This window comes from Scleropages formosus, chromosome 3 (genome assembly GCF_900964775.1).
Source record: "Scleropages formosus chromosome 3, fSclFor1.1, whole genome shotgun sequence".
NCBI classification, from domain to species: Eukaryota; Metazoa; Chordata; class Actinopteri; order Osteoglossiformes; family Osteoglossidae; genus Scleropages; species Scleropages formosus.
Window position 1 is genome coordinate 9,922,328 of NC_041808.1, and position 27,767 is coordinate 9,950,094.

At 46.9% G+C, this 27,767-nt stretch overlaps 1 protein-coding gene across 6 annotated transcripts in view; it reads left to right on the forward strand.

The window, feature by feature from the left end:
* LOC108923793 (receptor-type tyrosine-protein phosphatase F) overlaps positions 1-27,767 on the forward strand; it is a 180,406-nt gene that overhangs the window by 147,811 nt on the left and 4,828 nt on the right. For 3 of the 6 annotated variants that reach the window (XM_018734752.2, XM_018734753.2, XM_018734754.2), the window contains 11 exons: positions 1,005-1,086; positions 1,985-2,197; positions 5,851-6,005; positions 9,775-9,887; positions 14,140-14,237; positions 20,357-20,480; positions 21,089-21,264; positions 23,339-23,458; positions 24,027-24,181; positions 24,424-24,709; positions 26,318-26,496. In XM_018734752.2, the coding sequence (XP_018590268.2) occupies positions 1,005-1,086; positions 1,985-2,197; positions 5,851-6,005; positions 9,775-9,887; positions 14,140-14,237; positions 20,357-20,480; positions 21,089-21,264; positions 23,339-23,458; positions 24,027-24,181; positions 24,424-24,709; positions 26,318-26,496 (1,701 nt within the window). Of the gene's footprint in view, positions 1-1,004; positions 1,087-1,984; positions 2,198-5,850; positions 6,006-7,992; positions 8,005-9,774; positions 9,888-12,403; positions 12,437-14,139; positions 14,238-20,356; positions 20,481-21,088; positions 21,265-23,338; positions 23,459-24,026; positions 24,182-24,423; positions 24,710-26,317; positions 26,497-27,767 lie in introns of all 6 variants that reach the window. The other 3 variants (XM_029250045.1, XM_018734755.2, XM_018734751.2) reach the window with 2 other exon arrangements.

The window sequence follows — 27,767 nt, forward strand, 5'->3', positions numbered from 1 at the left end:
ACCGACCTAAACAGGGTGAGTATCCACCCTACATTCCAGTTTTGATCAGACTTTATAATCTTATGTGGTCTATGGACCAGCATGAGGTGTTATTCTCTCAGCGCAGAGGAACGTGTTTTTTTTTCTGTGACCATAACTGTTGTGATCACCACGGCTCCCAAGGTACTGGTGGATAGCTGGCTCCTCTCTAGATGGTCTGAATTTTGTTATGTACCTTTGGGTCCTCACTATAGGCTTCAGGCAATCAACTGTAACAATAATGGCCAATTAAGGTTAAGCGACTCATTTTAAGGCTATAGTTTTGCATGCTGAAGTAGTTTTTGAAATGAAAAATGTTGATTTCATGTCATATGGGGGAGTGGACTTATTTCAGGGTTGTTTGGTTTAATACATGCTGTCAGAACATCAGTGAATTTTCTGAAAAAAAAAAAAATTATTTTGGCCATACAGTCTGCATTCTAAATTTTCCTGCTACATTTTTTTAATTAAACATGAAGATGGGAACCCTTTGACTCACAGATCACTGTTCTCTCTGGTCCTGTCCTCAACATTGCAAGGGTGAGAAGGGCTCCAGTTGAAAGAGACTTTCTCAAGGGTGGAAACATTGGTTTTGCACAGAGTTCTGGTCGATGACATTTGAAACGAGAGCACTCAGGTTTACACAGTCATGGCTAAATAGGACTCCAGCACAACTAATTGAGATCCTAGAAATGGAAGTGAGTTTAGACAAGTTTTTGCTGAAGTAGTTTGACAGGACCAAAGCATTAGCCTTCAAAGCCATGTAATCAGGTAGCATCAGCTGTTACTTGTGATGACCTAATCATCAGACGTGTGTATCGGAGTCCACAGTCATGCACAGGCGAGAGTGCACCAGCTATGGTGAGGAGGCCAAAACAGTAAGCAAGATCTGAGAATGTCAGGCACATGTTTGCAGAATAATTGCATCCCAGCAAAATGGTGTGGGCTTTGAGGGGGACACTGAAGCTCATTATTTCTCTTTCCAGGTGGTACTACATTGTGGTGGTGCCAATCCCATCAGCCACATCCCGCCACTTGGAAAACCCAGATGATTTAGAGCTGGATGATGTGAGTACCCACCTGCCCTGGTGTTTGACAGTGTTTTCTCATTGGCATTTGCATTTCTGTTTGTGCTGTAGCTTCATATTTATACTTGGGCTCCTCTGAGTTGTTATGTGCTTTCACATAGCTGTGCTTTGCACTTCTGCTAATAATATTGAGTGGGATTTCTCCTGAGTTTGCTTTCTTGCAGTCACTTCGGTCTCCAAGAAAGGCATCCTTCAAAGTATCTCCAAATGTGAACAAAAATATCACATGCCCTATATATGTATACAAACTAGATGGGTTCAGATCCACGGAAATTCTGTCACATATAACAATTTTCCTAAAGAACAAGCCGTGTAAGCAATACACGTATAGGCTAAAAATCAGAAATGAAAAATTATCCAGCAATCCCCCAGACAGACAAACTTGCTGGCTGATGATTTGACACATGGTCTCCCTTCAGAAGCAATGAGTTAATGAAGCCCTGTTTACTAAAGTGCCTAAACCTGCCACAGTGCAGTCTCACTGCCTTCAGAGCTTGTGAGTCAGAGGTCCAGAAATGGCAGCCCCACTGGCCTATGTCAGTTCAGCCCCAACCTATTGACTCAGCACTTCAATGACATACCTGCAGCGAGGTGGGCCTTGGCGTGCCTTGACGTAATTGAGTCGCTTTGAGATTAAGTCACCAGATCAGTAGCATTTTCTGTCCTTTGACAAAGTCCCTTGCCTATTTGTGGGGGTTTTGTGCTCCTAGGCATACACAGTTTCTCAAGATGGAGCCCTACAGACTTACCATGGAATACTTAATTGCAGGGTTCTGGGTTTACTGGATCAGACGGCACTTACATGAAGGCATGGGAAATGGCCTCCGGGTCCTCACTGTGCAGAGAAGACTTAAATTGTTCTCCTCTGTTCATGGCAGCTCTTGGAGACCAGTGAGAGCTCCGCCCTGAGGAGGCGACGGCGGCGGCAGGCTAACTCTGTCAAGCCCTACATAGCTGCCAAGCTGGCCACACTGCCCGATACCTTCACCCTGGGTGACGAGAAGAACTACAATGGTTTCTACAACAAGCCCCTTCCCAGCCAGCAACAGTACCTGTGCTTTGTCTTGGCGGCCCTCAAGGACCAGGATTCGGTGAGTGTGCCATCTGAGCTCCCCTCGCTGATTTGGGGTCAGCCAATCCTGTCCTGTCCTTAACCATTACCACTGGGTTCGCTGATCCCAATCCAGGCAGAGAGTAGCAGTAGTGACAGCACATCTCCAGGAAGCTGCAGTGTTTGAGTGACAGAGTTCTGGACGAGCCAAAGGGTGGAATCTTGCGCTCGGCTGCAGAAATTAACAGTGACATGACATTTTGCGAGGCCTCTGCTGGAAGGCGAATGATCGAATAAATGAGCAAATACACTATTATCCCTCAGCCATGTTCCACCACCAAGGTGATAATTTGGGCTGACCTCCAGGTGCAAGGCATGTTGGTTGCACTGAAGTGCTGACACTGCATTTCCTAGCCCCTGTGAGCCCCTTCAGCTGTTCAACAACTGAAAAATCCAAAATAGTGCTCACTGGACAAGTTGAATGAACTTAGTAGAATGAGAAATAAGTCAATTACACTGGAAGTGAAGTGTCCCAAGCCCAGATTCATAAATATTAATTAGGACTGACCGCTCACTGCTCTTGCTGGACTTTCGTGGCGTTTTAAGATACCACGAGAATTGATTTGTCCTGATCTGGTTTAAGGATGACACCTGTTTTAGTAGAAGGGGAAAATAGAAAAAGCAGTTTTCTTGAGGTCTTAAATGATCCAAAATCTGCTGTATCAGTTGTGCTTCTTTTTTTCTCAGATGTGAGGGCCATGACCTTGCCTCTCAGCACTTCAAAGCCATCAGTATTTCTAGGTAGATTGTGTCGCCTTCCTGATTTTGAGCTTTTACCATCTCTTGGAGTCCTAGAGCATTGCAGGAGGGACACAAAAGGCTAACGTTCTCTCACTCAGGGGATGTCTTGGGGCTTAATACTTCCAAATTCCTGCAGAAAGCATCGCACCAGCAGAAACATCTGAAATCCAGTATAGTGATCTTATTTTTGTTTGGCCCTCCAGTTAAAGCCAGCACAGGCTGCAGTGATGTTGAGGTGAAAGTGGCGAGGGATGAAGCCATGGGAGGTGGGGGAGGGCAGCAACCAGGGAAGGGAAAAGAGGGGCTTACAGTACCTCCTGAGGCTGGTAAACAAGCAGTGGAAGTATGAAATTGAATGATAGATGCGGAGTGTGCATAAACACCGGATCATTTAAAGCAGGCGGGGAGATGGAGAGAGAGAATGGAGGCAAACAGTGGGAGAAGGGGGTCAGTCCTTCGAGTGAAGAAAAGCCCCCAGCTCCCTTCCTGTTTCCCAAAGATAAAAGGCCAGGATTAGCTCTCAAAGAGGCAGGAGGAAACAGGGGAGAGGTGGTCCACTTATAATGCTCTTACATGGCCAGGGAGAGAGCTGCCACTGTGAGAATGCAGCCTTCGTTTCACCATCCTCTCTGTGCAGCTGATGAAACTTCTGAAAGTGCAAAAGCGCAGATGCAACCGATGGGATGTGGTGGGGGGACTGTGACGCTCATGCTCATCTGCGACCATAGCTTCCTCCAAACGTCTGCATGCCTGCTGTTCGGCCCCAATGCACATAATGCCGGCTTTCATTTTTTTCGAAGCTGCATCCCTCTCCTCTCTCTCACTTCTCACTTTTCTCTTCCTGTCTCTCACCTTTTCTCAAGCACACACACAAGGGCTCACACAAGTAAATACACCTACACACCTCCCACACCAGTGAGGAGCAGACACATTGAGTCTTTGCTTGACTCAAGACCCCACACATTGATCACCTGAAATTCCCCATGGATATTTAATTGTGCTGTTTTTTTTTTTTTTTTGCTGTTATACGTTTCTGACACAGAGGCCCGAAAGGATGGAAGTCAGAATAAGAGCAGCAAAAGTACATACCATGCCTCGTCATCCGAGCTCCACCCTCCATTCTTCAGCAGCCTCATAATCTCAGTCCCATCCAGCAGATAAATGCAACTGAGACACACGCATGAGTCTGAAGTGCACTGTCTGAAGAATTTATTTATGAATATTAAATCATCTGTCAGTCCATATATTTATATATGTGCACACAGAAAGGTTCTGAAACAGAATGAAACCCTTAGTGCCCGTCAGAAAGCATTTGGTATAATTATTTATTGAGCTAATTAAAGTAATTATACACTTTCAGTTGCTACTTTTTATTTTATTACATGTCAAAGATACTGAGTCACAGGCCAGATTGTACAATGAACAACTTCATCAAGGTGAATTTATAGGTCTTCCTGAAGTTTGGTGCCTTGTTGCTATATTTATAACCTGAATTTTGCTGCATTGTTTTTGTAACAGGGGCTTTATGTGCTGTTAAATTCAATTCAAATTCCAAAGAACTGAACCACAGTGGCAAAGGGAAGGGTGCCTTGTACATCACCATGAATATGCAGAACAGGGTTTTTTCCATAGTTATGCATACATATCCTTATTTGCAAACACAGTATACATACACACACTCACTCTTGTGTACACACATGGATGGCGACAGTGCAAAGACGCCCCTGTGACTTTGCAGGATAACAGGAATATGTGCGTGAGATGTCTCCCACTAATGTCCCTTATCACTTCACTGACAATTTTCTTTGCTTCTTGAATTTACTGGAGATACCAGTAATGACAGAAATCAGAGGGAGATGTAGCACATATACTCCGGGCTCCAGCCACACTCTTGGTGACTAAGGAGCTAGCTGGACAGTGAGTGTCCCTGACCGCCCTGGGCAGTAGATAATGAATGCAGACCCGGACAGTGGTAGGGGTCTCAATCACGCATTTACACTCAAGAAAAAAGTGGCCAGTATTTCCACACCCTTTCGAGGCTGCACAGGCAGCTGCGAGATCTCATTTAAGTCACAGTCCAGCATCTCACTCAGGATACTAATGAAGAGGATATGAATTTCCCCTTCCTTGCTCCAATCCATCAGAGCCTCCTCTTAGCCATTGTCGGCACTCTCGTCTGGTGGTTGAGATGCGCCGCTAAAATGATTAGGTAGGGAGTTTGTCCCAGATCCACTCTGAAGGTACAGCAGTCTGGTGGCATCTCCAAGGGATGGTCCACATTTTGCACTGTAGCGCAGAGGAAACCCAGAGAACATGCGCAGAAGCTGCCACAGGCTTCTGTCTAGCTACTTGTTGCAGAGATGAAAGTGGAATAACTAGTGGTAGATCACCGCGATAAAATATAAATATATCATGTCTCATTTCGTTTCCATAAGACTGCGTAAATGTTTCAGCTGAGCGGAAGGTGAACGAGGGAACCGCAAATTCGTTTTTATCAAACTTGACTTTGAAAGGGAGAAGTGTTATCCTTCGGTAATAGTCAAGAGGCTCCGGGCCTTCCACAGTTTCGTGCCTCGTAATTTCCCACTTGAAAAGCCTCCGCTGGTCACACACTTTTCTGAGTTCTGAGAGTTTTGAGTTCCATCTCAAAATCGTCAACTTCACCTCCTCTCATGTTCTCGTTCAGTCCAAGTTACGGCAGACCTCCTTTTTTACGCTCATTATATACTCGCACCTCCTCCTGTGCTACCAGCTCAGCAATAATGACCTCCCTACAGTCATGTAATTCTGGAGACCTTATTCTCCGCATGCTCTCAATGAGAGATGGGGAAATGTCTACTAATCGCTAATCACTTTTCTTTCTGCTCCATTTCCTCCCTCCCCTTCCTGCAGAAGACATTTGCGGCTAGCCCCTACTCAGACCCCATCAAGGTGAGCCCCCGCATGTCTGCTTCCATCGAGGAGCCCGAGATGCTGTGGGTAATGGGTCCTGTCCTGGCCGTGGTCCTCATTGTCATCATCGTCATCGCCATCCTGCTCTTCAAGAGGTGAGAACCTCTCTGCTGATCTCAGTCTGCCCACAGGCATTAACTCAGGTTGCCACATTGCCCTGCAGTGTGGCATTTTGAAACTGGTGTACTGCTGAGTTTTGCTCTCTGAGGAATCGGTGATCCCCATGCCTTTGACAGCTACACGCATGTTCTAGTGCCACATTACCCTCCTTGGGTCAGAAAATGTGGGCCTGCATCTTGTAAACAATCCTTTGGGCCCTGAACATGATGCGGTCACCTACACTGCAACGTGTCCTTGGAATCTGTCAGCCCTCATAAAGTTATAGGAGCAAAGCAGCAGCATCTCAGACTGCAGATAGCGAGAAGTAAGCAGAACATGGAAATGTGTGTAGCTCTGTCTTCCTCAGTGCAGTGCCCAAGCAGAAAGTTCCTTCCCTTCATGACCATGATGAGGCACCTGATACTATAGTGGGTAGAGCTGCTGTTTTGGAGCCAAAGGTCACAGGTTAGAATCCCACCTCTGGCTGTAGTACCCTTGAACAAGGTGCTTTCCCTGAATTGCTCCAGTAAAATTACCCAGCTGTATAAATGGGTAAATAATTGTAAGTCACTTAACACTGTAAGTTGCTTTAGAGAAAAGCATCAGCTAAATGAATGAATGAATGAATGCAAATGTAAATCTGCTTCTACAGTTAATCCCTGAAGTGCATTTGGTGTGTTGCATGCAGGCAGCTTGATGTTGAATCAAGAGCTGTTAATGAAGCTGCTTTGTGTAACTGGCAGTTGAAGCAGGAGCTCGAATGGCAGCTACTTTAGCTCAGGAATTATGAATGAAAAAAGCACATATGGCCCACCCAGAAGTGTAAACTAAATTCCAGCAACATGTTGTCATCTGCACGTAACGCGAGTGACAGCTTTTGATGGAGGGTAAGGAGGGCAGTATAGGTGCGAAGCAGATGCCCTCCTCCCTCTGTTGGCACTGCACAAAGTTACCTTCGACTTGTTGGCCCTTAGTGGCTCGAACGTTGGCTCTCTTGAGGCTGCCAGCCCTGCCCACCAGCCTGGCTCAGTAGCGATTCACAAGCCGTAATTAAGAGGCAGAGCTACTGGCCCGCGGCCCAACTCGCATCAAAGCCTCGCATCTTCATGTCAAGCTCCTCCTTGGCGGAGATCAGCTGGGCCCAACGCACACCTTTCAAAGTGGCTGTTTTCCCTCAAATTAGAATACGTTGCACAGCACCACTCTTAATAGTACTTTAATATGTCTTAAAACTAGGTCTTTCTTTTAAGTATTTATTGAGTTACTGTTTAATTTCTATATACATTGATGTGCAGAACTGCAGAACATTTGCAAGTTTGTTCCATCGATCCTGATTAAGAATTAAGACATCTCTAATATTAGAGTTGCTTGGAGTTGCTCCCTTTTCTATTTTATCGCTCCAGCCCCTGTCCCCTTCTGAGGTTTGTTTTCCAAGCCACGCCATGTGACTGCTGTTTTTACGAACAGTTGTACTCTGGCTGACGAAAACGTGCAGCAACACATTTGGCAAGTCATTAAACATCACAGCTTGAGAGCCTTTGACGCCAGATAGCCCCCAATTCTCCTGCAAGGCTATGGCTCTGCCAGTCACTACAGTCTCGCAATCTGATTGGATATATTTTGGCTTCTGGTGAGCCCAACTTTATGCCCTCTCAGAGACTCCAAAAGTTTCTGTTAATGCCATGTGCACCCTGTTCACTGAACTCACTGTAGACCCCCCCCCCCATTCTGTTCCCTGCTCCACGAAGAAATCCTGCCTATGGGAGGTACAGAAACCTGGGTTAGGATGGTCTCAGAGGCACTGGGATTAGACCATGGCCTTCAGATTTCCATTTTTGAAATGTCACCACAGGCGTCGAAATAAACTGTAGGGCACGGGGAAATGCAGTGCCCGTAAATCTCCTCTCCTCCAGTAAGCTAGGCAACATCTGTTCACCTAATCACCTCTGTCTCACTCTTTCTCCCTGCTTTCTGTGGACACAGCAAAGAAGAAAGGTGGGTGTCCTTCATCCCAGTACTCTTAACACAGATTGACTGTACGCCCGGTGAAATCGCCTTAATCTGGGCCTCACAGTGTCCGCTCTGTTTCAGTGCAGAACTCTTGGAGTTTGTGGTGCTGTCATTTGTGTTGTCATTGTAAAGTTCAAGCCATGTCACATCACCTCATTTTATCACCTCTACAAATCATTTTGCACGCCCCCCCACCCCCATAGAAATGCAAATGTGTCGCCAAGTTCAGCGCTAAAAGCGACGTTAATGTTGATCTGCTGTGGTTTTTTTAAGGCTGACTTATCTGAATTCACGGAGTCCAGGCCCCCTCCTCTATCTCGCCCAGATCTTAATATCCCCTTTGAAAGTAAATGCCAGCCAGGCAGCTGTTGAATGAAAAGTGTTTTGAATGTCAAAGCTGACATTTCCCTCAGCCAAACCTTCCTTTTTTTTCAAAGACAGGTGAGATTAACAAAAGGCTTTGTTCTCCTGCTTGGTTCTTGCCTTTGCAGCCCAAACCCTCTTCCATTTGTGCCCCCATGTTGTCACTGGCTTGCTGTTAGAGCGTGCAAGCGGATGTAAATGACCTTGTCTTTTTGCTGGAGGGTGAAGGAACCATGAGGGTGAGAGACAGGGTGCCACACTCCGTTAGAGACATGGGATTGTGAGATTGTTGACCGATATCATCCATCAGAAAGGCAGTTAGGGCCTCAGAGTGCTGATAGGATACCCTGCAAAGGCACCCCCATGCCCAACTACATTCTGGTGATTTTTTTTTTTTTTAAATTCCCTTTGTGCCCCCCCCCCCCCCCCCTCCCCCTCAAGCGCCTGTAAGGAAGGATTGCTAAACAGCGCTCAGAAGTTTGCAAATGGGGTGCAATGAGATGTGAAATTTTCAGGCGCGCTACTCGCAGTGGCGCCCACGGGTTTTTTTCTCCCTCTCCATGCGGGGCTTCGCTGACAGATGTGCTCCTCCCCGCGTTAGCGCTAGGCTGCGCCGCTACCTGATGGAGGACGCGCCCACCAGTGCAGGTGATGCCGCCGCGTAATTAGCCACTGTTGTGCCATCCAGCTGATCCGCTAATCACAGCGTTGGTTTGTTTTCTCTCAAATCGGAGCCTGGATAAAAGGATGTTTAGTAAGCAGCACATGCACTGCTTTGCTGCTCTTTTCAGCATAGGAAACCTGGCAAGATCTTCGGAGACAAGCAGCACCTTTCTTGGAAATCTGGGTGTTGCTTTGGTACCCGAAAGCCGCACTCGCAGAGCCTCTCACCTTATCTGTGGTACCAGTGAAAAGTGAGAGTCCGCTTGCTGGAAACTAGTTTTCACGTGGTATTCTATGAGCAATTCTGATCAGGAGATGAGCTGCCATGTCTTCCCAGCTCTTCAGCAGCAATTCCCAGAGATGTAGAGCGCTTATGGGTTGTTTTGCTTTAAGTCTTCTGTCCGGTTTCTCCCATACAAGATGTCCAGGTTGCTTGGTTGGACTCAGACCTTAGACTGGTACTGTTAAATATAGTCTTTGTTGTTGGTTATGTTAGTGTCACATTTGCATTTTCTATGCACGCCATCCATTGCAGCTTTCGATTGGGTTACACACTTAACCTAATCCTTTGAATGCATCATTTAAGCTGCACCAACCTGGTGTAACATCTTCGTGCAGAACAACCGAGTGCTGTTAATGCGCAACAGGAGGTTGAGGAGGGCCATAGCTATGACAAACACCAACACCTTCCTGTCCCCTCATGTCTCTGGTTCTTTCTCTGTGACGCAGGAAGCGGGCGTCCCCTTCGCCCAAGGACGAGAACCCCGGTGGTGTGAAGGACTGCCTGCTGGCCAATTCCTCGGACCCTGTGGAGATGAGGAGGCTGAACTACCAGACCCCAGGTATTTTCCTGTTAGCTGTGCTCCTTCGCTGTCCAAGCACCTCTCCTCCCAGCGCTTTACTGTCATGGAAGATGAGAAAGTGGGAAAAGCCTGAACCATGTGCAGGCACAGTGCTGCTGGAGGGACCTCACATTCTCTTTTACGGTTCATCCTTAAAACGGGGCCACACTGAGCAGGGGAAGTGGAGTAAAGCACAATCGGCGAGGAAGCAGCCATGCGGAGCCATTAGGTTGGGTGGCTTGGACACCCCCACCATGCTTGCCCTCACTGCCTCTTCATTCCCACTCCCACACTGAGCACTGCATTAACGCAGCATTTGTCTTCTTCAGCACACTCGTTTATCAGGGTTTTTTTCTTCCTCAACTTTCTCTCTTTGAAAGCAGTAGGGTTGCTTGTTTCACTCAGTGTTTTCTCCAGATAAGCAAAGATTTGAAATCAGAATTCTGAAGTCCTTTTTTTTTTTTTTTTTTTTTTTTTATCCTGAGCAAGCTTATATAATACAGAAAGCTGCAGATGTACCTGCTACAGGTAATAACAGAACTCGACTGAAGGCGGTGGTCCTGCGAACGTTCCTTTACAAAATAGCCCGGAGCCACGCTGCGGTGAATATCACATTTAAAGACCACTTGACAGAGATATGGTTGGGAGAGAGATGGCAATGGTGCCGCTGGGCCCACGTCCGAGCCTTGAAAGCAGTTTTCCAGTGCCATCTGCCTCCTAAGCTCCAAACACTCTTACGTCTGGAACATCTTGACCACGTTTGCCACCTGGAGAGGGATGTTTACGTACTAACGTCCTGTCTGGCAAGACTGGTTATAACACAAGCTTCTGAGCAACATTAAAGTAGAAGTGAGGATCACAAGCTACTGTCCAATGGAAGTACATAGCCACTAGTGCAGAAGGTAGCAGTAGACACTGTCAGCTTTGTGAGCCTTTCTGTATCACAGGCCTTGACTAAGAGAGATTTAGAGCAGCGCAGTCTGAGGTAGCTGCTGTTTCCATGGATAGGTGAAGACCAACGACACAGGTGAGACTAAGCAGCTAATTATTTCTGCTGGGCGATTAGAGTTGCAGAAAGGAGGAGGTTTCTCCAGTCCCTCCCAGGACCAGAGAATCTCTTGGGTAAGAGTAACACTCGTCGCAGCCTACTCTCCCGTACTCATCAGAGGTGCTCGGGTCAGGGACAGGAGCAAGGATCCCCAGCACCTGCCTGCAGTCTTTTCCTTTTTAAATGTAAATGAACCCTTAGTCCCGCTGCCTTGGATTTCAAGGTAAGAGAGGGGTGGATAAAGGCCTTTGACAGAAAGTGTAAGTCACTGTTCACGAGCTCTGTCCCTATGCCGTGAACTGCAGCAATCTGAGGTAATTAAAGACACTAATTCCTGGGAATCCGCACTCCTTCTCTTTGAACCTCACAGAGGAATTACAGAAGACGGCTCACTGGAGGGTGGGCTATTCCTCTGCTCTAGGCCCTGCGCTGCCTGCTCCACTGGTCACACTTTTTCATGGGTTTTAGGAATTGCACTGCATGGAAGGGCTTTCTTCAGAAGTTCCCATTAAAAATGGACAGTAGGCGTTAGGAAGTAAGTCTTTAGTAACGATATAAAAACATGACTGCACATTTTAATTAAATCCCCCTTGCTTAACCCACACACACACACTTTCTGAACCGCTTGTCCCATACGGGGTTGCGGGGAGCCGGAGCCTAACACGGCGTAAGGCTGGAGAGGGAGGGGACGCACCCAGGACGGGACGCCAGTCCGTCACAAGGCAACCCAAGCGAGACTCGAACCCCAGACCCACCGGAGAGCAAGACCCGGCCCAACCCTCTGCGCCACCGCACCCCCTGCTTAACGCTGGGTGCAAAATGTGCCTATGGTTTTTATCCTGGAAGAGCTACCTTTACCGCGAAGTGGAATCCGTAAACCTGATAGTGCTGAAGTCAGATACATTCCGAGCAGCACTCAAATCTGATGACCTTCTGAACATGAGAACAAAAAAGCCGGTCTGAGCCAGCTACTTCTCCGACTCCTCTGGCTGCGTCCGTTTCGACGGCGACGCCCCAAAGAGATTGATGAACTTGTCTGGTATGGATCCAAAATATGTCTTAAAGCAAATGTCAGTTACACACTGTTAACGTGTGTAACGCCAAAACTTGATTTAAGACTGTGGGAGTGTTCAAAGTCACTGGAGGACAACATTTAGATTGTATTGGGCGATAAGCGCGGGGCCATAGGTACCGACTTCGACAACCCCCACCCCCGACCTGCCTGTTTGCCCCTCTCTCATGCACACTCCTGCCCTTCTTTACCTTTCTGCCTCTGTCCCCTCTTTCCACATGCATTCTGTTGTGTCTCTTTCTTGCTCTCCTGCTGATCTGCCTCCTCTCACTCTTTCAGTACTTCTTGGCAATTTCCTCCCCTCAGTGTGGAGTCTGGTAGGAACATTGCGGTCTTTAAGCTCAGGTAATGATTATTGATAGCTATTTTTTCCTCCCCCTCATCTTTTCTCCACAGGTCCCAGTGCCCCCAGTTGCCCGAACACTCCAAGTTAGTTTCCACTCTTGCTGTGTGTTATATCAATGTGTGGCTCTGTCTTCTCATCTCTCCGCTTCGAGCTCCCTCTTCCACCATCCCTCTGCTTCTCCTCCCTCATCACGTCTCCCCTGTCTGTCACTAAGGCCCATGTCCTCTCGAAGCCTGTAGCGGTGTGTTTGTTTTCTGGACCGATTGGCGGGCAGATGAGTGGGGTGGCGGCAGTGGTGGTGGGGGCTGGTATTTCCCCCCCCCCATGATGCTGCCCATTTCCATTTCACAGGCTGGCTCTCACAACTGTTTCTGCCCAGGAGAAGACAGCCTTCCAAAGGGTAGCTTCCACTGCAGTCTTGGGAGGCAGGGGGAGGGTAAACATCATTTAATCTAATATGCAGCGCAAATCGTTGACCAGTGAAGCTCCGACGACTCTGACACACGCTGAGCAGAGAACATCCTGTATATGTGTAATGAGTTTAACTTGCTTTGGGTAAGATGGCCTGCCAGCTGTATAATTAATGATGATAATCTCATGCTGAATAGACTGCTGTCTTACATCTCAAGTCCTACATGGATTGTATTGAGCAATGTTTGATGGGCTGCGGTGCAGCCGCGGGTCTTGAACTGAAGATGAGCCTCCGAGACCCATTCCTACCAGGCATCTAATGTATCCAGAGCCTGAGGATTGCCTGCAAAAACCCATTAGTGCCACAATGATGTGACCATAACAAGAAGCTGCAAGTGTGTGTGTTCCATCATGGCCTGTCCTGTTATGTTTGGTAAGAGCAGTCCTTGAAGCCACTCTGTGAGTGTTTGCACCTTTTATTTTATGCAGGTATGCATGGTTTTCTTTAGAGTGTGTGTGTGTGTGTGTGCGCGCGCGCGCTTGTGTTTTTTTAATTGCATTCTCTGCGTACTGGTTACGCATGTCTCAGTCGCTTCAGGTCTTTCACCACTGAAATGTGCACAGTGCATTTAAAAAACCCAGTTAAGCATCAAGCGTGCCAAGTCGGAGATGTGCAGGGAATTTGGGCCAGTAGATTAGTTAGAAATCATCAAATAAACCCTGACAGCAAATCTTAGAGGATGATGGGAAAATGTCAAGGCAGATATTTTTGACGACGTGCGCGAAGGATCGAAATCATGCAGTTGCTTCAAACTTGTCAATGGCCCCCTTGCTTCACCATGGGGAGGAAATGGTGTTGTTTTGCTCCAGCCAGGAACAGTTATGGCAACCAGTCTGAGAAAGTGACAGAACTGCTAGAATGTTACTTTTTGTGGTTTTGCTCTTTGGGATATTCTTGTGTGGCCTCCATACAACCTTTCCCCCTCCCCACCCCAAACCCAGGGTGAAATCCAGGAAGGGGGGCGAGGTCACAAATCTCGCCAGCTGCGAGCATGCTCGTTCACTCATGCACATCACTGGTGTCCGCCAGCCTCACTACTGTCCTGCGCAGCATGATCAACTCAACCTGCGTCCGCTTCTTTTTGCTCTCACACTCTTTCTTTATCTCCTCGTTTCTTTCTCTTTCCTTATCTCTCTTTCTCTTTGTCCCTCCACATACATCGTCGAGCTCTGTGCTTACCCAGACACCCGCATTGTGTCTCTGGCAGTGTCATCCCTGTCAGCGTGCCCCAGGCTGGTGTAACTTGTGCTGTCGGCTCCTTTGCGCAGCCTGCCAGATCTGACGGTGTCACCGTGTCGTGTCCCCTCCACGCAGGCATGAGGGAGCATCCACCGATCCCTATCTGTGACCTGGCTGACCACATTGAGCGACTAAAGGCCAACGACGGCCTCCGCTTCTCACAGGAGTATGAGGTGAGTGAGTCCCTTTCCCCAAAAACATGACGGCAAGGATGTCACTTGACTGTGCTCAGGCACGTTAACACTCCAGCATAATCAAAGTCAACTTTATTTTCATTCCTCTATAGGTGAGTAACACGGGAAGGAAATTTCATTTCATTTCTCTTGGACCTCTGAACCACATAAGACATATAGTGCAAGACAGTGCAGTACACAGGCAAGAGTCTGGTGACAATATACATAATATACGATATAAATAATACTAAAAGATTTACATATAATGATATGATGATGCTCTTTTTTAAACCCTCACCTTTACGCCATGCACAGATTATCGGAAATAAATGGGCTTTCTAAGAATAACAACGTATGACGCGGAACAAAGAGCCATAGACCCCTCGGTAAAGCGTTGAGTCTCAGCGAGCACATGGAGCACTTGTCATTGCTGCTAATGTACTGTGCGGGAGAGCTGTCCATTGTAGCCAAATTAATGGCAGGAATGGCACGGCACAGGAAGTCATTTTGTTTGCAGCAAGTTGAGATGCTCTTCCATTAAAGTCTCCCATTTTGTGATGAAGTGCTTGAGTTTTAAAAAAAAAAAAAAAAAAAAGCAACATGCTGACAGTAACGAGTGAGAGGACTTACCAGGAAATAGGAGAAGGGTTTTCTGCTCACACTCTCACACCCTCCCGATACCCCCCCCCCCCCCCCCCGCCCTGATTTTCACTCCCTCTCTCGCTTTCCCTCTCCATCCATCTTGTCTTGCCGCAGTCAGGGAACACAAAGATTCATGCCAAATATAAATGCAGTACAGCGTCTCCAATGGCATCTTTTAGAAAGGATAAACCTGAAATTGCCTGATGTAAAGCAAAGCCTTTGGTCCTGCCTGTACAGTCAGGAGTGTGTTTAGTGTCACTGAGGGGGCTCCGCGACTGCTGGCACATTGATTCCCACTTGGTTAAAAAATGTGTGGCACGTGTCGAGCATGACCTCCTGTTACCATGGTTATTGTGTTTTCCTTTTAATTTGGAGGTGACTCGTTTATCAGGACACTCGGATGTTGGGGAGATGGATTACTTCTTATTTCATACCCTTGACGCAGCCTTCATCCAGATGAAGTGTAGGAGAAGATGCATGTCAACTGCAGGCAACAAACAGGAAACGTAGAGGAATAAGTGTAACAAAATCACAAATAATCCGTTCCCTACAGGAATACATATGGGTGCCGGTATGTGTCAGTTGTGAGCACCCAGTACAGGTACAAATCTTACATTTATTTTCTCTGTTTAGCTGACACTTTTCTCCAAAGTGACTTAAAATGTTAAACTAGGAAAGTTAGGGTTCAGCAAGGTAGTTTTTAGTTTATTAATTCTAGGTTAATGGCATCGTCAACAATGTTGTAGCAGAAACAGGATTTGAACCCAGATCCATTGATTGTGAGGTTTGCAATGATTGCTTTAAGCACTACGCTACTGTTTCTTCCAGAGGAATATATATAGATACAAATGTAGATGAAAGCTGGGAACACCAAACACTGCACAAGCATGTGTCCCCTGGAAAGATATTTATTTGCAAAGTGGCTAATATTAAGGTGTTTTGTCCGAGGATGGGGGCAGCATGAGGGAGAAGAGATCAATTATAGCACAGTATGTGGCTTCATTTCAGTGTTCCGTTCTTTTTTAAAGTCACATTCATTATAGTGAAACAAGCATTCTGTTCTGTATCTGTGGATTCACACGGCTGGTATGTTTTGCTATGATATGCAGATAGTGGTTTTTTTTTTTTTTTTTTTTTTTTTTTAAAGTAGTATTATCATTACTGCTATATTAAGCTTGCTGTACCCAAGCATGTTACCTGTTGTATTCTAGTCTTTTGAAAAATAACCAACAGGCCAACATATTACCATACTCACTTCAGTGTTTGCTAGAGCAGTGTGTTGACTGAAGTTCGTGTGGTCACGGAGCTGAAACTGGACTCCAGTCCCTCTATATTCTCATGGTCCTTTCTGTAGCAGTCTGACATGGATCCTATTAAGATTTTCCTTTCCAACCCCATCCTTCAGTGAAATCAGAGCAAACATCTGAAATCTCTGTATGGAAAAAGTCCAAAATGGCTGCTGTGACATACATAAAAAGACTAAGGTGCATATGAATCTCTGATGGACACACAGAGAGACAGAGGGGAGATGTATCCACAGACCACCAGGGATCTGGTTTCTGTGTTCCTACATTTATATTTGTTTTTATTTAGAAACAAAAGCTCAATTTGCTGCTGACCGCAGCATGTCCATCGGCTCCGTGACAGTGGTCTTTCGTTTGGCGCCCACTTGTGGCACAAGCATCACAAATCTGTGCGTAAGAAATTCCGCGAGTAAAGGGGCTTTCACAGAGCAAAATAATGGTTTAATGAGAAACCTTTGATCGATCCGTGCCTTACTACACACGGCGATATTTGACAAATGGACGTTGGAAAGGCTGCTTTGCTGCAACAAGATCCTAGCATTTTTTTCATGGTTGCCTTTCATTTTGCTGGTGCACTTGTTTGGTAGTACATACAGTCACCCTCAAGGAGCATCCCACATAAGCTGGGACAGGTCTCATAAATAACTGCCGCTTAGCAAGCGGCACAGAAAGGCACCAGAGGGGCCTATTGTTGGGCTGGACACTGCATTTCTGCAGCATCTCAATAAGGAATACAGCAAAGAATGTCTGCCGCTCTGCCCGCCCCCGACACTGTCAGCCCCCATTGATCTGTATATTCATCCTGGCACAGAGCTGCCGGCGGGTGGGCTGGCGGGCGGGTTTAATCACACCACATTGGAGGAGAGGGCGGGGGCACAGAGTTCCACTCACAGGTTGCATGCATCAGAATGCGTGTCTGCATACCCAGGTGCTTCTGTGTGTATGAGCGTCTGCACTTCTAAGATTGCACCAAGAGCCAGGCTACCCAGAGTCCCCTGTTAGCAAGAGATGTCAAAAATGAACAATCCGGGCAGCCTGAGGAAGTGCTTGCAGAATTTCACCGTAATAAATTGGAAACGAGCACTGATGTTGTTCCCATGAGCGGTCTTTGTGGACAGTGACCTTCATGTGAATGTTAAACGAAAAACCCAGGATGTGTAAAAGCAAGTTCCGGGCCCGTTAATGGGCAAAACACCTGAGTTTACTTTATTACCACGTTACTGGAAGATAGACTGAAAAATGGGTGAAATCAAATCACCAGGCTTTACAGCCTTTCAAATGTTTGGGGTACTTTGAGGAAAAATGTCTTTATGTGTCTTTTAATAGCACTGTTTTAGTCCCCTGGTTGCAGTGAATTAATAGCAGGCAGAACAAACAGCATCCTGGCGACAAGGGGTGCTGCTGATACCTCCGTCAGCGGGGCACATTCGCAGTAATGAGCAGCATTTGTCAGTCTGAAGGTGCAGGAGCCCAACTTAACAGCCTGTTAAATAGGATACACAATAGACCCCTCACGCCATTATCATTATTGTCAGTGGCAGCTTGTTTGGAACGTGTCAGTGCGAGCAGAGGCAGGAGATGCAGCAGGGATTTCTAGAAGCCTTTTTTCCCCTTTTTCTTCTAGTATCTCGTTTCTACCAGCTATCGCCTGGCCACACTGCAGCTAATTTACAGCTGCGGAATCACTGCACGTTTTCCCTGCACGAAAAATTTCCACTCCCACTCAAATTGCCGGCACTTTGATTTCGTTGCATTTTCAGACCAGGTAATCCCTGCAATTGAGTGGCATTTTCGGTGCCCGATGTCTATTTCCCAGCTTTTTTTCAGGATGTTGTTATCACAGTAAGAAATGGGACCAGTGGGGCATAATGGCAAGTCTTCACAGTTTAATGTTGACATGACAGCTGCCCACCGACATATTGAAATATTTTTGTCTTCCAGAAACATTGTAATACCAAGGACAGAGCGTTTCTTCCTTAATAAAACCCATATTGACACTGAAGACATGGTGGCTGTGCTACCTTATATTTGTTTGTAGGTGAAGGACTCCACGATAATGGACACTGAGCTGGTTTGAGCGGTGATTTGAGAGCAAAGATCAATCCTGAATAATGGCTGCTCCATGGCGCTGTTGAGCAGGCAAGCAGCTGTAGAGTCCCCCGGTGGCAGATACAAAGATACGGCCCTTGTCTGCTCGTTCACCTTCCAAGAGGAAATTAAGAATTAGGAGTACACACACCTCCACAGTGTGGAGAACCTGCCTGGGTTTTACTACTGATATATTGTGGATTCTCATGACCTCAGATGTGTCATTCGGATGCAAATAATAATACGCTTTGCTTGCAGTTGTGGATAAGAGAATATGAAAACAAGAGGCAAAACATTTTTTTAAACTACAGGAAGGTTAAACCATCAGGGATTGTGCAGTCTGCAGACACTATTTACAGATACGTGTACTTTGCGGGCAAGTGTACTTGTAATGGCCTCGATGGCTGCCCAAGGTTGAGAGCTTACATTCTTTCAGATAACGTATGTGAGAGTTATGACTCCCCCACATAATACCAAAATGGCAAGAAGGAATTATCCAAAGTACAGCACTGAATTTCTCAAAAGGTTCTTTTAAAGTTCATCGTGGAAAAAGTCCTGAGGCTGGTGTGGTGCACGTGCACAGCCGTGAAACTGAAAAGCCAGCTCACAGTCTTTCGGAAAGCGCCTGCCTCTGTGCTGAACTATGTGAGCTTCACATGGCCATGCCTACTTGGTCACCACCCCTGGGCAACTGTGCTACTGTCAGGATGCATGAGCATCCCAGTAAGCTGTTCCCTCTCTCCACACCTCATCATGCCAAGCACAGCAAGGCAGTGGTGGCTCTATCATGTTCAGCCCACCAATAAGAGGGCTTATTTTTCACCGTCCTGGTCTGCTGCTAGAGGACAGAGGAACAGGACGTGGCCACCGTTTGTGCCCTTGAAATCATATAGCTGCTAAAATCTTTGTCCTTGCAGGAAACACTACAGTCCAATGTCCATCTTGCTTCATGGAAATGGTCTGAGACAGTGTAAAAAAAAAAGTGTCACTGGTTGTTGACTTTTCCTACCTGGGCTCTTAAAAGTTGTGACCTTGTACTAGCTGACTTTAACCCCACCCCCAGCATAGATCCATTCTTTGTGGGCTTTAAAATGCATTTAACTGCCAGGCCATAGATGCAGATTAGATTTAGGAATACACACAGTGCACGCTTTTACCATCTGTTCCACCTGGCGGTCTCGTTTTCATACATGGATTGCTGCCCAGGCCAGCTGAAGTGGGATAAAGACTAAGGAGATGACTTGTGTGAACCCAGTACTGGTTTCCGTCACTCCGGGGTTGCCTGGGGCTCTGCTGGCAAGGGGACCAAAAAAGCACTACTCTCATTAAGATGACCTCCGCTGACTCATCCAGACCAGTCAGATTCTGCAGGGACCTCTGCACCACAATGAAATTTTCACCAGGCCCATATTTGCAGATCATAAGATCCTACTCGCGCACCCAGCCTCCGAGTGCAATATTGGATCTGCAAGTGGCTTTTACGCTGTGTTTGCCTTTCATTACAGCACGTGTTAAAGAAGTCAAGGCCTCGATTTGAAGTGTGCTGATAGGGAAGCAGAGGGGGTTGGTGCGTGAAGCTGCTGGGTGCCACACGTGTGCCATTTAAAGAGCTCTGAGAGCAAACTGTGTCAGAGCCAATATTGGCGTAAGAATGAGCCCTGGAGTTAGTGCAAAGTTCAGATGCCCTCAGGCATCGTCTTTGCAGCTCAAGCAAAGGGGAACAGAGAGGCTGGCATGACAGGCTTGACAGAATGGGAAGGACCTCTGGATGATGTAAGCAGTACATTCTGTGGCAGGAGAGTTGGGTATCGTGTCTGCACTGCTTGTTTCCTGATCTCTTCAGTCTGCTTCTTCTCCAGCCACATTGCTGCTGTAGAGAACAGAACAAGCAGGCTTTCTTGGCCTTCCTTTCTCTCTCAGCTCTAACACACATAAATACAGAAATATGAACCTGCATATCATATTCATTTGTCCGCAGTTTTTCAGATCTGTGCTTGTTCACCAGTTTACAATGACAAAGAACAACTTGTAGGACACAAGTGTCACCCTGATGCCCACCGTTCTTCCAATCTTTCTCATTTGCAGTCCATTGATCCTGGCCAGCAGTTCACATGGGAGAATTCCAACTTGGAGGTCAACAAGCCAAAGAATCGCTATGCAAATGTCATTGCCTACGATCACTCCCGGGTGATCCTCTCCTCCATCGATGGTGAGTGACCTCACAGTAAGAGGCATAAACGCACTGACTTCAAGTCCATTATACATCTCATTCTGAAGTGTGGAACCACAGGTCTGGTTTGTTGTTCCCAATATAATGGAATACCTGTATAGTAGCTTCCTATATTATGAGCAGTCAAGTTACAAATATCCAAAGATACGTACAATTACCTTTATTTATAATTCTGTTTTCGTCATTTATGTAGTTGCCAGTTACCAAAATGGAGAGTTTATGAAGAAAACATATTATATTAGCTTAATTTTTTTTAACAGAGCTACAAGTTTAAAAAAAATCAACTAAAAAGTAGTGTCTTAGAGTAATTTATTTGTTATAGCTTTATCCAAGATTCTTACAGAACCTATCCTGTGAATAAATTAGGGTTTTCTATTATAAAACTTTCATGTATTGAGATTTAGGAGTTAGGAACTTTGGAATCAGGAACAAAATAAGTGTTCTGGTTCTAGCTGTGTTCAAAGGCTGAAGAAAACCGTATGAATGATAGTTGTTTTAGTTATTTGATGGTTGTGCAATGGAAAACACCATTTCAAAATTTTGTACACATATTGAGGAATCCGTTTCACACTGTTACCCACTTCCAGGTGTTCCCGGAAGCGATTACATCAATGCCAACTACATTGACGGCTACCGCAAGCAGAATGCCTACATTGCCACACAGGGCCCACTGCCTGAGACACTGAGTGACTTCTGGAGGATGGTATGGGAGCAGAGGACCTGCACCATTGTGATGATGACCCGGCTGGAAGAGAAGTCCAGAGTGAGTTCACAAACGTAGCTCCCATGTCCAGGTTCACCATTTGGTAGACCACGTGCCATTGTCTGTCCAAGTCAGGCTGTCGTTTTGCAACAGTGAGACTGTCCTCATTGGTGCTAAAATGTCAAAGTCTGACAGTGGCACAGCAGCTATTTGAAGAATCAGATAGCTGTAAGGTCACAATTGAGATGGGGAAATGAAAGCAAGAAAAACAAGTTCAGACAGAGTAAAAACAACAAGACTGTCGGTTTGCAATCATTGAGAGAGTACACCCACACAAGTTCAGGGGTCTGAGCAAGATAATTGGAACTGTTTGTGGAATGACAGTAGATGGTGGAAGCTAGCGCTACAGCTGAAGCGGTTTGGACTGACAGCATTCCCAGCATACCCATGTGTCAGAAAAAGCCATCAAACGACTGACACCAATTACACAACACGGAGGAGGAGACGTCTGGCCACGCTCCCAAGTGAACCTGACTTACATTTACGTTTATTTAGTAGACACTTTTCTCCAGAGCGACTTCCAATGAACTCTATGTAGTGTTATCAGCCCACACACCTTATTCACCAGGGTGACTTACACTACTGGATACACTACTTACACTGGGTCACTCATCCATACATCAGTGGAACACACTTTCTCTGTTACTCACACACTATGGGGGACCTGAACAGCATGTCTTTGGAGTGTGGGAGGAAACCGGAGCACCCGGAGGAAACCCACGGGGAGAACATGCAAACTCCACACAGACTGAGAGGGGATTGAACCCATGTCCTCTCGCACCACCCAAGCGCTGTGAGGTAGCAGCGCTACTCGCTGTTCTGCTGTGCCACTGTGCCATCTTCCTGAGATATGCAGTTTCAGAATGCTTATTAGTCTAGTCCTACATGGCTGTTACGTCCCGGCAGCTTGTATTTTTTGAGTGACAAAGTCCGTTGTCTCGCAGAGATGATACACATTTCACATCGGGAGGTACTGTTGGCAAGACGGGGAATGCATCCATGATGAAACCTTACCCACTCTCACTGACATCACCCAGAAGCCTGTTTGTCCATCCCAGTCTCACTCTATCTCCACAAAATTCTCACAGGAAAATGGTATTTGGGGGGGACTTTCACTGACAGGAGAATAGGAGTGTACAGATGGGGGTTGGGGTGCAACTATCCCTCCCTAACCTGTTCCACAGTGAAGGCACGGCTTGTGTGTCAGCTTCCATTTCAAATTCTGCATGGTGCTGCACCTTGACATTCATGCCTGGAAAATCTACAAAACCTCTGTGTCCGATTGTTGCTGTCGTGCAGTTTGTTTCCTAATCTTGCCAGTGTGAAGTGCAATAGCAGTTTATGTATAGGAAGCAGTCTGAAAGCCAAGGAGGCAAACACTACATTTAGAGTTAACAGAAACACATTTCAGAGTTTTAAAAAAGCTAGTTCTCCAGAATGGATGTGACCTCCACTTAACACTTGTCTCACACCGGCTGTGTGGTGATCGCACTCGGTTCACAGGTTGATAGGAAGCTTTCTGCGATGAGACCAGGTGGTGGCCTGGCTGCATGCAGTCAGCCCCGTACGTCATACAGCTTTGTGCGCTCGCCTGCTCTTTGGAGTTATGCTGCACAGCTACTGGGCATCCCCCTTCTCGAACCAGCACGTGTCTCCACAAGACAGCCAGATGCGAAGACAACATGTGAAGCCACAGGGCTATCCTAAGGCCCTATGCCTAGGGTCGGGGGTCTGTGTAGCGTGATGCCCCCATCTGTTAGGCCGCTGTCCAAGCTCCCCCCTCCCACCCACAGGCTTGGCCTCCGCACCATAAATCTGCTAGCTTTCTGTGGTTTCTCCCGAGCTCGGGAGCAGAGTCAGTGGTGCATGCTGTGCTCAGTCTGTCTGCCTCTGCTCCGGTCACAGTTGGGAGCCAACTGTGTATCCTCAGCCCCTGGGTAGTGAACCTTCCTCAAACTGCGCTCAGTCTCAGACTTGGCATCACTCTCATAAGCTGAGGACATATTCATTCAGTGGTTTGGGATTGCATTACAATGTAATGGCAGTACTTTCATTTAGTGTCTGTGTGTCACAGGTGAAGTGTGACCAGTACTGGCCAATCCGAGGCACAGAAACCTACGGTATGATCCAGGTGACCATGCTGGACACAGTGGAGCTGGCAACCTATAGTGTGCGCACCTTCGCTCTTTATAAGGTAAGAGTACCACCAGTTACTCTCAGCATCTGTGGACAACCCGAAGGCTGTCCTGCTCTAGACAGGGATTCTGGTACATCCAGCAAGCAGAAATATCCTAAGATTTTGTGATGTACTTTCAAAATGTGATTTATCAGAGGAGGATCGGAAAAGCAGATGAGGACTTCTGTGTCACGATTTTAAATATAAACAAAGGTGCTTCTGTTGACACCCCTAACCACTGTGTTTATTTTTGAAGTGCCTCAGTGAATAGCCAGCTGTGTGAAATTGTCAGCTGTGTGCTTTTACTTTGCTAGGACAGTAAATAATGTATGTGCTGACAGTAGGGAAGAGTGTCCTGCAGTCCTGTAGTTTTTCGGTGGCAGCAGGGGCAGCTCCTGCTACACGCTTCCGAATAGCCGAGACCTAGATCACCTCAGTATTGTAGAAGAAACGTGCCGTATGCCCTTCATCCGCACTGCTGGGGTGCCAGATGGCCCGGCCTTTGGCAGTCCAGTAAAGTGCTGATCCACGTGTCTCTGCGAATGCTGCTGAGAGAGCCTCCCCCATCCTGCCCCAACCCACACAGAACGGCTCCAGTGAGAAGAGGGAGGTCAGGCAGTTCCAGTTCATGGCCTGGCCCGACCACGGAGTCCCAGAGTACCCGACCCCTATCCTGGCCTTCCTGCGCCGCGTCAAGGCCTGCAATCCGCCGGACGCTGGGCCCATGGTGGTGCACTGCAGGTAGGCCGCCACCTCTGCCCCCACTCCACCCTTGGCCACTCCCTGCACACATCCTTTGAGGATCTGTGCTGTTTTGCAGTTTCTTGGTACTATTTCACGCAGCATTTGTCTTTTCCATACGAGTAAATGGTGGGAGTAGCAATTGTGCGGCTGTTTTTGCGTGATGGTGTATTTTAGTTTGCGTGGGGTGGGTAAACAATCAGCAGCGCCCTAATGCCACTACTTCTTCCGCTCACTCTCAGCGCTGGTGTGGGCCGCACAGGCTGCTTCATAGTCATCGAGGCCATGCTGGAGCGGATGAAGCATGAAAAGTCGGTGGACATCTATGGCCATGTGACCTGTATGCGAGCCCAGCGCAACTATATGGTGCAGACCGAGGACCAGTACATCTTTATCCACGAGGCCCTGCTGGAGGCAGCCACCTGTGGCAACACGGAGGTGCCTGCCCGCAATCTTTATGCTCACATCCAGAAGCTCATGCAGGTCCCAACGGGGGAGACAGTCACCGCCATGGAGCTGGAGTTCAAGGTAACGTTTCCGTCGGTTCCCTTTAATTAGTTCTACTTTTCTCCAGTGCCGTCCGCTGCGCTCTCGTTGTCAGCAAATCCCTGGCTCTCTGCGCACAGTTAGCAGAATATAGTGCTGACAGTAACAGGTTGCCATCTTTCTGTTGGCTTTTTCTGCATTGTTTAATTTTCAACAATCAAATATATACTCTGCAGTGAAGAGTTCTGTACAGTTTCTGGGATGCAACTCTACACTGACTCTGTGGGACATTGTAGAGGTTTTTCCACACCTGTGTTCACTGCTTGCAGTTGCCAGTAGAGGGCATAATTATAACTCTTCTTTAATCCTCTTTGCACCAGTTGGAACATAGAGCCTTCACTGCATGTCTCCATCACTCTCTGTCCTGGGCTGCCCGCTTTGCCTCTCCCCAGGACATCTTGAACTTCTGTAGAATTATGAATGTTGCACGTTAAAAAAAAATCAGTTTGTCTTCCAGCAGAGTTTTTTCGTGGCAGTGCAAACGGGGATGTTTCATCACCAGTTCTACACATTTTTAAAATTAATAAATTAGTACTCATAAATGCAGTAAAAGTTCTTTATAAAGTTTTGTTTTTCTGTTCATGTTTGTATGTGAGAACATAGTAAAACCTAATGGTAAATAACTCATGTTGTTATTGTGAACTCTGTAAAGCAGCTGAGACATTTTGTGACGCCAAAGCAGGAGAAGCCAGTATGAGTTCAGCTTGAAATTTTACCCTATTTGCTCAGTGCCAGAAACTCTTGCGCTTGCATCATAGCAGTTTGCGCCGAGAGAAGCTGGGGATTTGTATCCATTTTGTCTCTCATACAAAGAGACAAATAAAGAGGTTCTCTGCGGGTGAGCAATCCGACTGTCAGACTTATCTGAGATGTGGGGGAGAAGGGCTGGCATGGTGGACACGGTCGTTGACAGCTCCGTGGATAAACCCGCAGAGCGCTGCTGCTATCCTGGGGCGGGGTCCAGGTCTCGCTCCACTGGCTTATCCAGCTGCCCGTCAGCAGAGACCCAATCCAGTGTGCTTGAGGACCAGAGTGTGTGTGTGTGTGTGTGTGTGTATTTTTTTTTTTTTTTAATTTGAAAAAAGGTGGGGGGGTGGTTCTGGTGAGGTGCTGAAATTATGGGGATCAAACTCATCCTGGAGGGAGGTAATTGTAATTCAAAAAGAGAATAATGAGGTCTGGTGCACTGTGATCCTGCAGTTCGTCAGTAGTATCAACTTTACTGGGGGTAAATTGGGGGGGCTTTTGACAGCAGGTTGCTTTTGTTCCCACTCTATGGATACAGAGTTCATACATCTAGATTCACCTGTGTGCAGATGAAAGGGTGTATATGAAATGTAATGTATGCCCACATGCCAGTTTCCCTCTGCACAGTTACTCCCCAAACACAACAAGGTTTACATGAGTAGGTGTAGTCTCATTTGAAGTTGAGAACATCAGGCTGAGCGCCATCCCTTTCGACATGTCCATACACATCAGTAATATACAGAGCAGTTGGGTCACGTGCCCCGCATCAGTACCTTCTGGAAAAGGTTTAGTTTGCACGCTCACTTGCTTCTTAACCTGGTTCACACCTCCTTTCCCCTGCAGAGACTGGCCAACTCCAAGGCTCATACCTCACGATTCATCAGTGCCAACCTCCCCTGCAACAAGTTCAAGAACCGCCTGGTGAATATCATGCCCTTTGAGTCAACCCGAGTGTGTCTGCAGCCCATCCGGGGGGTGGAGGGCTCGGACTACATCAATGCCAGCTGCATCGATGGATACAGGTACGAGGACCACAGGCACACACACAGAGAGAGAGAGAGAGAGAGAGAGAGAAAGAAAGTAATAATGAGGTTGGGAAAAACACAGAGGGAGAGAGAGAGAGATGGCGAGTACTGAGCTTGGGCACTGCTGTCAAACACTTCCATTCAGACGATGAAATAACTTGGATGCTGCCTTTCTGCTTGCCATCAGAGTTGTGAAGAAAACCATTTTCATCGACAAGTCTAAAAGTTTGTTTTTTTTTTTTAAATATACCCACCCAATTTTTCATGTGTAGCCAGATTGTCTGCAGTCTCCGTGTTTCCAGTCAGTGGTGACAGGGCCCTGTTTTGAGAGTAAAACAACTCCCTGTGAAAATGGCTTTTTTTTCCCAGAGCATCGACCAAGTATGGGATTTTAATTGATCTGCGCTTTGGGCCTGGCATGCTGCTGACCTGTGCAGCACAACATTCACCAATATAGGGGCGATTATATTGGCAAGGGCACAATGAAGCCTTTTAATAGACCCAGCACCTAGTGCAACACTGGGTGCAAGAATCAGTGAACGTGAAATGTCACAAAACTGTAGCCCGCCAGACGTGTCCAGGGGCGTGTCGAGACTGCCATTCCTCAGCAAATTAAACATTATTAAAAGCTGTTCCACAGAGGCCTCTCCTTTATTAAAGTGTAAATACTGTAATTGCAGTGATTCCCAGTGTGAAGGTAGTTTAATCAAATGCTTGATAAATGTACTCCCATCTTTTTTGCGGAGGAAGGTGTTAAGTACACCTCGTGATCTTGCCCTTCTCCACACGCAACAGCATGAGTGCTGCTTGGAAAGGGAGCGTTCTACCCGAGTCACCTTGTTGTCCAGAGATGAGGGGTGGGCTCCATCCATCTGCAACTTTGCTCCCCTAATTGGAGGAAATAGCTCCATGAGACGCAGCCACTTGTTGTCCAGCACAGCTCCTGAGGCTGGGAGTGGAGCGTGAGACGGTGCCAGCTGGGTTTTTTTTCTTGAACGCCAGTCTTTAGGCGACACCAGCACTTTCCTGTGCACTAATTAGGTTTCATAAATAAAGGTAAACTGGGCCCTCCACGGGACTCTTTAGTGTGCCTGCATTTGCATGTTTGTGAACAGCTCAGCTAGGAAATGCGTGTCATTTCGTAGCAGTATGGGTTTGTGCAGCAAGGGGGGGAAGAGGTCAGGAATTTTTAAAGGCGGTAGAAGGAGCAGAAAGAAGCGATGGGGAGATGATCCTCAAGGCATTTCCTGATTGTCCATGGTTCTTTA